Source organism: Dasypus novemcinctus, chromosome X (assembly GCF_030445035.2).
Source record: "Dasypus novemcinctus isolate mDasNov1 chromosome X, mDasNov1.1.hap2, whole genome shotgun sequence".
NCBI classification, from domain to species: domain Eukaryota; kingdom Metazoa; phylum Chordata; class Mammalia; order Cingulata; family Dasypodidae; genus Dasypus; species Dasypus novemcinctus.
In genome coordinates, this window is record NC_080704.1 from 153,553,737 (window position 1) to 153,566,761 (window position 13,025).

Genomic DNA, 13,025 nt, shown 5'->3' on the forward strand with positions numbered 1-13,025 from the left:
CATATTCAGGTACACTAATTGGATTACTTGTCTCTTATTTTAATATGCTTTTATTTCTTAAAAGCATTTAAAGTATTAGGAAAGATATTAGCATCTGAGAATAGGGATTTATATGCTTTCTCATTGAGAAAGTAGTCTCTATAATTATAATCAGTAACATGGTAAAGGAAAAAAATGAAGCTATCAAAGCTGTGCCTAAAATTTTCTGTAGTTTGACCCTAAGGCAAATGAACATTTTATTTTGTACCTTTTTGGACACTAAATACATTGTCTTGTGTGCAGTAGACCCTCAATAAGTAAATTATTTGTAGTGAATAACTAACTGAAACACCTCTTCTAGTAATGGTAGACTTTGTTTTCAAATTGCTGGGAAATGCAGTTCTAAAATTTCCATATAAATTTTGTTTAATCCTCTAAACTATACACAATTAGCTTACAACATAGCTTTTCTACTGCTTATCTTAGAAATCCCTTTTGTACTTAAGGTTAGCTTATTTGGTTTGTTCAATTGGTTATTCATTTGTAGATGATTTCCTTGTTGAGTTTAATCATGCAGTTTTCATGATGGTTTGAGGAGCTGTCTAGATCAGTGTTGTCCAATAGTACTTTGTGCAGTAATGGAAATGTTCTCTGTGCTGTCCAGTACACCTGCCACCAGCTACATGTGGCTAATAAGCTGTTGAAATGTGGTTAGTTAGTATGACTGAGAAACTGAAGTTTTAAGTTTAATTATAATTGACTTAAAATTTTAAAAGTCTCTAGTGGCTATTCTCTTGGACAGCAGAGAGATACGTACTTTATTATCATCTTAGTTTCCCAAATTATAGTAAGTTTATTTTCCAGGGAAGTGTTCTAATTTCACCAACAGTGTGTGGTAAAACTCGGAAAACTATGGTTAAAAAGTAATAGTACAAGAGATAATTCTAACAATTAATTTGAGTTTGAAAATATTTACTGGATTATGTGCAGAGGCAACATCACAGAACTCATTTTCACAGCATTACAGAGTCAAAGGAAATAATTAAGATTGTAAGTAAAACTATTTTTTTATTTAATTTTTGCGTTGTTACATTTATATGAAACATTAGATTGTTACATTGAATGTTCCAGAGACCATTTCTCCTCATTTCTGAAGGCGATTTCATTCTAAGGAGAAACATACGTTCTAGAGACCCATGAACTAATGCTAAGTTTAAGAATGGTCCATATAAGCTTTTGTTAATTTTTAAGCAGCTGATTTAGAAGAAAGTTTTAATGAACATGAACTGGAGCCCTCATCACCTAAAAGTAAAAAGAAAAGTCGCAAAGGAAGGCCAAGGAAAACTAATTTTAAAGGCCTATCGGAAGATACCAGGTCCACATCCTCCCATGGAACAGATGAAATGGAAAGTAGTTCCTATGTAAGTGGAAAAATGTTGATATCTTACTTTCTGTAGCACCACGAGTATTTCATTTAAACTGTGTATATGAGTAAAGCTCATCATTTGAAATATTAAATAAGTGTGAGGTACTAATAGCACATTTTCATGGAAATATTTTGTTTTTTTCTTTTACTTTTGCAGAGAGATAGGTCTCCACACAGAAGCAGCCCTAGTGACACCAGACCTAAGTGTGGATTTTGCCATGTAGGTGAGGAAGAAAATGAAGCAAGAGGAAAACTGCATATATTTAATGCTAAGAAGGCAGCTGCACATTATAAGTGCATGGTAAGCCTGGTTCTGTTTATGTGCTTTTAAAAACCCAAGGTATTTTGAAAATAATTCAGCTAGTAACCAAATATAGCATTTTCCCCCAGAATGAGTGTATAAGAATTATGAAGAGCATATCCTGTAATCTCAAATCTTAATAAACGTTAGAGTTTTGAAAATATAGCCTTTATGCCTTAGTAAAATTTTAAGTAATCCTAATTATAGTGTTACCATAGTCCAGATAATTAACTATTTTTTTCTCTATTTTTTTTTGTAAATGTTACATTCAAAAAATATAAGAGGTCCCCATAACCTCCCCCCTACCCCACTCCTCCCACATCAACAACCTCTTTGATCATCATGGGACATTCATTGCATTTGGTGAATAAATTTTGGAGCACTCCTGCACCACATGGATAGTGGTTTACATTGTAGTTTACACTCTCCCCAGTCCACCCAGTGGGCCATGGCAGGACATGCAATGTCCAGCATCTATCCCTGTAGTACCACCCAGGACAACTTCAAGCCCTGAAAATGCCCCCTAATTAACTATTTTATAACTGAATATTTCAACTTTATAAACATGTTATGAAGGATATTTTAGGCCTCTACTATAACCATAAATGCCTCTGTTGTACTTAAAACACTACATTGTATTTAGTCATTTATGTTCCTTTCTCTGCTAGTAGATTCTTAAATTCCTTGAGGACAAGAACTATAACTTATCTTTGCATCCTTAGATCCAGGCCTGACATATAGTAGGCACACATAAATATTTTTAAATTAAATTATATTTAATTACTCATCTCATTTTTTAATGTTTATTATTATTTATAATAATATAAATAATATTAACCAGAGGTGCATATTAGAGTTTCGTGAGGAGCTTTTTTTATCTAAAGTATATGCTCTCACATACCCTGTGACGTAAATCCCAGTCTTGTCTACTTTGGGGGTGGGGGGGGGAACCCAGGTGACTCTCATCTGCATCTCTGGTTGAGATTTGCCAATTAAAACCATTTTTTTTAATTGCAGAAATGTAAAACAAGGGTGACACTGTTGAAATCATCTTTGTTTGAAGCAAGGAATTTAATGTTAGCTCTTCTCTGGCAATCATGGTTTCACATCATTTTTATTTTGGGTTGCATTTTAATCAGATGTGAATATATTAAAAATATTTGACTTGATACTTGATTATTAAGGAAAAAAATCATCTTTCCTAGGCAATTAACATAATATAGCACATTGGTTATTATGACTTTTAATTTTTTTCTCACAAAGATTCCAAATGTTAATATTCCTGCATTTTTCTCCTCTAGTTGTTTTCTTCTGGCACAGTCCAACTCACAACAACATCAAGAGCAGAATTTGGAGATTTTGATATTAAAACTGTACTTCAGGAGATTAAGCGAGGAAAAAGAATGGTCTGTAGTTTTATGTTTTAGATTATAAAACGTTACTCTTTTGACTTTCTGCTTTAAATTGAGAACATCATAAGTTTATCAATCATCAGAAAATTTAACATAAGGTAGCTATGTTAAAGCAAAGTATTTTTTATTTATTTGCAATATAATAAAGGATGCTCATGTTATTGACCACATATTTCCTTTTCCTATGTAACTTCATTATGTAAGAGAATTATCATACTGTGAAGATTTATATTTCAGGGTATTTGAGAGTCTCCTAATAAAATAAATGAAGATGTGAATATGACAGGCCTTATTAAGTTTAAAATTTTACACTTAATTGTTTAAGCTTGCTTAAAAAAAATCATATAACTTTAATATAGCATTGAGATCCTCCCGTGATTTTTTCTGGTATTTTGTTTTAAATAAAAGTAAAGGATGTTTTTCAGGGCCTTTTCTTCGTTTAAGGTACACATATATAGTTACATCTCTTAAAATGTTTATCAGAGCTTTAAAGTTTCCTTTACACAATTTGCCTTAGTCTCATGTTTTTAAACATACTGAATTATTACTACTAAGTAGCTTTAAAAATATTGCTGTCTTTACCGATCACTTCTTTAGAGTTTATGAATATTCCAAAATGTCAGCAGAATGCAAATTATTTTCTTTAAGATAGTAATTGCCTCTAGAAATGACTAATTTTTTTTCTTTTTCTTTCAAAATAAGTTCAAATTTACAGGACAGTTGGAAAAATATTATAAAACTCATACAGAGTACTCCAACATACACCCACACCCAGATACCAAGATCCACTAACTGTTAACATTTTACCACATTTGCTGTATGATTCTGTCTAATCTAATCTAATCTATTATCTGTTTTCTAAACATTTGACAATGAGTTGTATACATCATGCTTCTTGAACACTTAATACTTCCATGTGCATTTCCTAAAAACAAGGATAATTACTTATGTACCTACATTAAGGCCAGATAACAAATTCAAGAAATTTAGCATTGATATTAAACTTACAGTCCCTATTCCAATTTTCTCCTATGTTTTAATAATGTCCTTTTGAGCCTTTTTTTAAAAAGCGTTTTCTTCCTCCATTATCAGATCCCAGCCCAGGATCATATATTGCATTTAATAAATTGTTATTCCTGTGGTTGCCTTTTATTGCTGTTGCTGAAATATTTTAAAGCAGATCTCAGACTCCATATCCTTTCACCTCTACATATTTCAGTATGCATCACCAAAAAATTAGACTTTTTCTTACCTAACCACAATACCATGGCACCTTATAAATTAACAATAATTCCTATGTTATATAATACCCAAGTCATATTCATATTTCCCTAATTGTCTCAAAACTATATTTTTGAGGTTGATTTGTGTGAATCACGATGCAAATGAGGACCATGCATTACATTTGGTTGTTATGTCTCAAGTATTCTAAGGCATTCCCTCCCTATTTTTATTTATTTATGTATGCTGCTGACTTGTTCAAGAGAATGGGTTAATTATCCTGTAGAATGACCCACATTTTTTATTTGCCTCTTAATTTTTCCATGATGCCATTTAACTTGTTTCTTTGTCCCCCATATTTTATTAAAATGGATGTTATATATAAAGACTTAGATTCAGTTTCAGTTTTTTTTGAGGGAGGTAAGAATACTTCACAGGAGGCACTACATCATCCATATTTTATCATATCAGACAAGTCATAATGTCTGATCCTCCATTCTGAAGTTCCCCTTCATTCTTTTCTTCTGTTGATTTCAGACACTGATGACCCTTGTGTGAATCCATTAGAAATGACCTTATCTTTGCTAAACTGCATTTTTGAAGGTGCAGAAAAACATTAAAATGGTTCTGTTAGGAATTTGATTAAGATACCTGGGAGGCTAGTAGTGTGAAAATTATTGATGTTATCTGTTCACTTTAGGTCCCATTCAGTTGTTACTTTGTTTACTCTCTTAAAAATTAAACTCCTTTATAACAGTGCATGTAGTGCTAAAAAGAAAATAATAAGGGAAAAATTATTCTGTCATATCATGTGGACTAATATTCTTATGCTAGACAGATAGAAGTCCAAGTAGTTGACTAGGATAATAATCTCTGGATGAACTTTTTATTTAGCTCTGTACTATTGAAGTTTAAGATAAATACTAACCTAGCATTTCACCAAGTGTGCTCCAAAGGAAATTAGTCTATCAGGATGCTCTCCCCTCAACCCACCCCCCATCACCAAAATAAAAGGATAAAAGGGCTTCTGGAGTTCAGTAAATTTGGGAACTGTTTATTCTACGCACCCCCCCCCCCCCGAGAAAAGGTTGTGAGAAGTTATTCAATAAAGCAGTCTGCTTAACCTAGCATTTCTCAAACTAACCATGATACCTTTTTTTTTTTTTTTAAACCAGGCACCTTTTATTCTTAGAACATTCTTTAGGCAAGGATGATCTGGGCTAAATTGAAGAGACTTGAAAAGATTTCAGCCCCTTTAGTCTCCCTCTGCCCTTTCCACTGCTTAGTAGCAATCCCTCTCTAAGGGGATTGCTTTCTTGTTTTCTAATTCTTTCCCCTGTCATAATCTGCTCTTGGGGTAGGGTGATAGGGGAGACATCAACCACTGTGATAAAAAGTATTCTTCTTTGTGTTTGACAATATTAAAGAGTGTCTTATCTATGATTAGGTGTCAGATCTCTGATGGTTAGTATAGTTTTCTAACAAACAGGCAGCTTAGCAAATGTCAAATAATGGAAATGTCAGGGGATGACTTAATATTAGCAATTTTATCAATGGATGGTTTAAATGGCAGCATTTACTATATATGCTACATATAAATCCTGTGTACTCTTTCATTAGAAAATGAGGCTGTTGTTTTCTTTGGTGTACTGAAATGTTTGCATGAAATATGGCTAAATGGAATAAACAAGAATTGCATAAAGGTTGAAATACTGTTTATGGTTTTTCTTTTCTTCCTTTAAACAGAAATGTACACTTTGCAGTCAGCCTGGTGCTACTATTGGATGTGAAATAAAAGCCTGTGTTAAGACTTACCATTACCACTGTGGAGTACAAGACAAAGCTAAGTACATTGAAAATATGTCACGAGGAATTTACAAGTAAATAATCCTTGTTCATTTTCCTAAACATGCCTTAAATAGATGACATAGGTTACTTGATCACTATTCTTATGTGATGTTTCATCTGGTATAGAATACTAAGGAATTATATAAGGAATTGATACTGCAATTGCATTTTCCTCTGCCTGCATATTCCTGGATTAGCATTCATTCCATCAATATTTATTATGCTTACTATGTGCTAGGCATTCACTGTGCTAGAACTGAGCACGTAACAGTGATCAAAACAGATCATGTCCTCATGGAGCTGACAGTCTAGTGGGAGAGACATATATTAATTGAATGGCCACACAGGTAAATATACAATTACAAACTAAATGCTATAAATGATAAGTTACAAAGTGCTATGAGAGCATAAAACAAGGAGAAGCTAACTTAGTCTGTAGTGGTATTGTAGTGGTAGGGAGGGTGTTTAGGGAATTTCCTTTAGGAATAGTGCTTAAGCTGAGATAGGAAGGAACAAAATGATGAATGTGGGTGGAGGCAAAGTGGACTAGCAGAGGAAGTAGCTTGTGCAGGACACTAAGGTGGGATGGAAGCAGGGGTGGAAATAGATGAGTTAGGAGGCTATTGCTGACCGTCCAAGTGAGAATTGTTGATAGCTTAGAATAGGAGGTGGCTGTGAAGATAGAAGTGACAAGATTCTCTTGAAAGATGACAAAAGAATTAAATTTGGGGACTTGAGATTATGTTACTATCTCTTCTATAGGGATTTTCATTCATCTCTTCTGCTTGAGGCTAATGGTGTCGATGTAAATCTGTAATGGTTCAATTTGTACGGTAGAGTGGAGTATAAGTTGATACACTAATATATACTGATTTGCCTTTGAGAGTTGTTCCTCACTCTCACATGCCTAGTATGCAATAAACCAATGACTTTAGTAGGGTCTAGTATATTTGGGTGATTGCATAAGGAACTAATTTTGTATTATAAAATTTCCCAAACCTTGTTTAATAATAAAAGCACTAGAAGAGCAGTATAATTTTCCATATGTAATGATTAGGTTCATCTCATATGACAAGGGAAAAAAGTTGTTTAAAAAAGAGAAATTTGTTTTTCACCTAAAAAGAAGTCCAGCGGAAAGCAGTGCAGTTGTAATAGGCAGCTTCTCAGTGTCTTCAGGGACCCAGGCTATTGTCTTTCTGCTCTCCTAACCTTAGGGCTCCTCCACATTCAGTGGTACTTCATGGTTCAAGATGCCTGCAGCAGGAGGAAGCAGGAGGAAAGAAAAATGGAAGGATAAAGTGGCTATTCCTCCCAGCTGAGTTGGTCTTTATCAGCCTTCCTGGAAGTTTCACACACAGATTTTACTCAGTATCTCATTTGCCAGAATTTAGTCACATGTCTAAGGGAGACTGGGAAATGTGGTCTTAGCGGACACATTGCTATTCCCCACCCCACCTCCCCCCCAAAAAACAAAACTGGTTTAGTACTACTTAGGGATGGGGAGAAAATCGATACTGGAATAGTCAACTAGTAGTCTACCATATGCAACCAAGAAAAATTTTTATGTTATTGAAAGAGAAAATTTCCCCCTACTAAATATCAAAACCACTCATAGTAATTAAAATAGTGTAATACTAGCACAACAGCAAAGATGACAGGAATAGAATAGCAAGTCTGGAAATAGACCCATGAAAGTCTTTGTTGGAATTTTATGAGTATAGTGGCATTTTATATCTGGAGACAGGCTTGATTATTCAATACATAGTATCTATACAATTGGCTCTCCATTTAGAAAAAATAATTTGAATACTTACCTCAGACTATACCCAAAAGTAAGTTCTAGATGGATTAAAAATCTAAACAAAAATAAAACTAAGTAGATAATGTAGGAGAATTTTCTATAATCTTGAGTATAGAAGGCCTTTCTAAGCATAACAGAAACTTGATTTTTATTTGACCACATAAAGAGAACTTCAAATTGTTAAGAGAAAAACAACCCAATTTAAAAAATGGGCATAGAACTTAAAACAGGTAATTTACAGAGGAAGAAATAGCCATGGGCAATAAGCACGTGAAAAAAAGTTCACCTTTACTAGTAATGAAGGAAATACAAATTTAAAACTAGGAGCTATCAAATTTTGCCTGTTAGATGGGCAAAGATTAATAGGATTCATACTATTTAATATTAGCTATGTTATGGGGACTGGGACACTGTCATTCAATGTTAAGGTAGAACATAAACTGGTATAAGTTTTTTGGAGAGCAATATATCATTGGGGATGAAAACCTTAGATAGTGTGTATCTTTTGCTCTACTAATCTACTTTTGAGGATTTATCTCAGGGTAGTAAGCACACAATAGTACAAAGATGTGTAGTGTGTAAGATGTTTCATTACATTGTTGTTAATGATAGCTGTAGTACCCTCTAGAGCATCTTCTTAGACTTGTCTATCCTTTTGGACTCAGAAGATTACCACAGGTGGCATCAGTCTACACAAGAAGGGTAGACAGAAACTGCAGCTTGCCAGTGGGACAACATCAAATAACCCTCCTCTCTGGGGGTCCTTGCAGCAGTCAGTATAGCAGTACAGCTCAAGTCCAATAAGATATGATCTGCATCAGGTAGGCATGAGATCCACCCTGGCTTAAAAGCCTCATATCCCATAGGAACCTGTACCTCTTGTAATATAGATATACACATAGTTTTCAGGGAGCCCACAAGGGCCATGTTGGTTATACCGAACTGAGAGAAGCCCAAAGATGTGGCTTTCTATCAGAATATTTATAATTCACCCAATCCAAATACAGTGTACTAATCAGCATAGTAACATAGTTGACATACCAGTTTTTAATAAGGTACCAGGGGAACAGAGCTAGAGAGTTAACCAAATGTCAGATTTCATGTAGAATGGGAGAAGATTTTTTTTGCTAACATTTTACCCACAATAGCAAAAAAAGGAGAAAAAAAATAACCGGAATGTCCATCAGGATATTTGATAACTAAATTTTAGTACATGCATATAGTAGAGTACTTTGCAGCAATTAAAGAATGAAATAGATCCAGGTATAAAGTCAGGGAAAGGTGTTTCTATGATAAAGTAAGGGGGTAAAGCAAGTTGTAGTGCAGTAAGTATAATAATCCTTTTGTAGCAAATGGAAAGCATATGTATACACAAATACACAAATGTATGTATATGTTTTTGTATACATAAAAAAATTTCTAGAAGTATATGCATCAAACTTAACAGTGGTTACCAATCTCATTAGGTGCATAGAGGGTAGAGGAGAAGAGACAACTTTCTACTACCCAGAGATAACAGTTTTTAAAATCTTTTGGAATAATTTCTTCTAGACTTTTATGTGACTGTGTATATGTGTGTATTTATAACTACAAGCTTTTCTTACACATTTTTTATAAACTTTTTTTCCATTTACTATATTTGGGACATTTTTCTATATTAAACATAGTTCTGCACCACCATTTTAATAGTTACATAGTATTTCAATATATGGGTATATAAAAAAGAATTAAAAATATACATATGGGTGTATAAATTTATTTAATCAGTTCATTTTTTAAACATTTAGGTAGCTTTTACTTTTTAGCTATTATGACACCATGCTGCAGTGACCATACCTAAACAAAAAGAGTTGCATTAGGATCCATGATGATTTGAATTGCTCTTTTTCTGTTTTCATATTGGAAATTTGTTTCTAATATCTGATTACAAATATGTGGATTCAAGATTATTTTTTCATAGAGAGCATTGAATTCAAATGAGAGTCCATATGCAAGTAATTTGGGAAGAGAAAAATGGGCAAATAGAAAATGAAAGGAGAAATCTTTCTGAATGAAGTAGTTTCCCCATTTCCCTAAATTTGACTCTCCTTCCTTATGGATACAGAATATATTCATATTATAAAGAGGAGTGGAGGGAAGATTACATACTGATTCTGTTTATCCTGTTTTATTGTCTTTATTGTATTTTAAACTATTTAAAGTTTTATATTTTAAAAAATTGTCCATCTCCCACCATAAAAATATAAGTTCTGTGAAATTCAGGGACCTTGTGTGACTGATTGACACGTCTGATCTCGGTGCCTAGATCACATAATTTCACATAATGGGCCTATGAGAAATATTCCTTGAAGAAAAATAATCCCATAAAAAGATTACATTTGTTCCAATAACAAAGACTCATCTTTTAAAAATAAAATGTTCTATTATAAAAAATGTTCAAATAGGGGAGTGGCTGGTTGAGAACCTGCTTCGCATGTACAGGGTCCTGGTTCAGTCCCTGGTACGTCCTTAAAAAAATAAAAAGGTCAAATATACACAAAAGTGGAATAATTTAACAAATCTTCATATCAGCAATTACCAAGTTATTTTCACAGTTGTTTGTCTTTTTTCCCGATAATGTTAAAGCAGAATCCCAGGCCTCGTTATTTTATCCCTATATACTTCAGTATACATTTCCTTAAAATACGGTGTTTCTTATAAAATCACTATGCCATTATCATGCTTTCTGAAATTAACAGTTTCTTAGTATCATCTCATACCCAGTCAACTTTCACATTTCCCCATTTGTGTTACCTTTTTAGAGTTGATTTGTTCAAATCTGGATACATATGAGGTCCATACATTGCGTTCGATAGATATGCCTCTTAGGTCTCTCTTAATATGAAGCAATCGCCACTCACCCCTTCCTTATTGAAGAACCCAAAAATTATTCTGTAGAAATCCCACATTCTAGATGTATCTATTTGTTTTTCATGATGCCATTTAACATGTTCCTATACCCCCATATTTCCTATAAACTAAAGTTGGCTCAAATGCTTAATTAGATTTAGGTTATACTTTTTAAGAATAGGTAGTGCTATGTAGGAATCTTAATTTTAATATTTGAACTCATTATCTTTTTTTTGTTTATTTTTAAAATTTTCATTTGTTTTCTGAACTCATTATCTTAACAAAAATGTGGTTTCCTATGTTCAGCATTTGAGAGTACAAACTCCCCATAGCTCTTTGAAAGTTACTGAAAATGTTTTGAGAATAAAAAGAAAAATAACGAACAAACCTAGGTTGGAAATCAGTTGTCATTGTTGTCCCCCCAACCCACCCCTGCCTTTTATTTAATTCAGAATGTTAGAAACCTCTCACATTAAACCTAGTTTACATCATCTCTTTGTGCTGACCACAAGAGGGCACCCACTGAACATTTTTATGCCTTCTACTTGGTTATCTTGTGCTAAATTGACCAAAAACTGCTCAGATCAACATACTACCCTTCTTTGATTTGAGTAGGAGTGGTTAACCATAAAATATATAGTTGATATATATACATTAAAGCAGCCTAAATCCTTATCCAAAATCACCTACATCATTATTTTCATTAGAAACTGAATGATTTTCAAATGTATAGCATGTATGTACCTAAATATATAAGATTATTGAAATAACATGATATTTGGAGATTACTTACTTATTGCAAAGAAGAATCCCTACCTTTACTGTGGAGAAATCTGGCAGTCACCACCAGCTAACATCATTAATAGTGGGACAGTCTAAAATTCCGTGTCCCCCAAAGAATGCAGGATCCACCTACAAAGTGTCCTTGACAAAAAAAAAAGGAAAGTTGAAGCTGAAGCTAACCAAAGTCCTTAGACCTTACTTTCAGTATATAGGAAATACAGGGTGAGAGGGAAACAAATAAAAAAGCAGACACGTCCAAAACATGGTATCATTGACAAGGTCAAGAACTGATCAGGTCTCTTCCCAAAAAGTCAATATCATGAAAAGTTGGAGAAACCAGTCTAGACAAGTGAGACAGAGCCAAATGCAGTACCTGGGAGACTATTAGGTGACTCAAAGGCATTCCAGTGAAGGCCAGCATGCAAAGAATTTGAATAAAATTGTTTCAAGAAATGTGAATGCAAAGAAGCAGTAATAGATACAATGTGTTTTAGTTCCCAAAATATGACTTAAATTATGTGTATCAAAATTAAAAACATTTAATTATTTTGTCTATATAACCTGAAAGTTGATATTTTCACACTGGCCAAAAACTTTTTAGTCTCATTGGTCAGAATGAGGAATTGCCTTATTTGAGGCTGTTTGTGGTAGTTTAAAAAAATTTTTTTAGGAGGTACCAGGGATTGAAACCGGGACCTTCATACATGTGAAGCAAGTGCTCAACCACTGAGCGACACCCACTTCCCCATATGTGATAATTTAACTGTCATCCTGAACCAGAGATTTTATTTCAGATGAACTTGTATTATCTCAATAATAGGGTGCTTTCTGGTCTTTTGAATAGAAATGTACCTGTAAGTGTGGCTGAGGGAACCCATATTTTAAATGGGTACCAGACCTTATCCTCCAATGATAATGACATGTATTCTGATTAACCATCACAAAACATTTTGAGATTTTTGTCTTTCCTCATTGTAGACTATATTGTAAAAATCATAGTGGAAATGATGAGAGAGATGAAGAAGATGAGGAACGAGAGAGCAAAAGCCGGGGAAAAGTAGAAATTGATCAGCAACAACTAATTCAGCAGCAACTTAATGGAAACTAGGTATGGAAGTTAATCAAATCAGATTTGTTGTCAGGACATAGTACACACTAATCTGTGGTAATATAATGGTATGCAGTAATAAGATGTTTTAATTATGCTATGTTTAGTTAAGAACATGTTATCAGAATGCAGAGGATTGTGTCACTTGTATAGGTTTTTTTAGCTTACTGATTTTCTAACTGTACAAAAAAAATCTATCTACTTTATCAATAAGTAGGTGTAATGTCAAAGCAATAAGATAGGCTCACTCCTCGAAA

General features: G+C 33.6%; 1 protein-coding gene across 8 annotated transcripts in view; it reads left to right on the top strand.

The window, feature by feature from the left end:
* Positions 1 to 13,025, top strand: part of PHF6 (PHD finger protein 6) — a 55,124-nt gene that overhangs the window by 38,881 nt on the left and 3,218 nt on the right. For 4 of the 8 annotated variants that reach the window (XM_058291554.2, XM_012517941.3, XM_058291556.2 and 1 more), the window contains 5 exons: positions 1,234 to 1,400; positions 1,563 to 1,706; positions 3,008 to 3,112; positions 6,086 to 6,219; positions 12,639 to 12,768. In XM_058291554.2, the coding sequence (XP_058147537.1) occupies positions 1,234 to 1,400; positions 1,563 to 1,706; positions 3,008 to 3,112; positions 6,086 to 6,219; positions 12,639 to 12,768 (680 nt within the window). Of the gene's footprint in view, positions 1 to 1,230; positions 1,401 to 1,562; positions 1,707 to 3,007; positions 3,113 to 6,085; positions 6,220 to 12,638; positions 12,769 to 13,025 lie in introns of all 8 variants that reach the window. The other 4 variants (XM_012517942.3, XM_012517940.4, XM_058291553.2 and 1 more) reach the window with 1 other exon arrangement.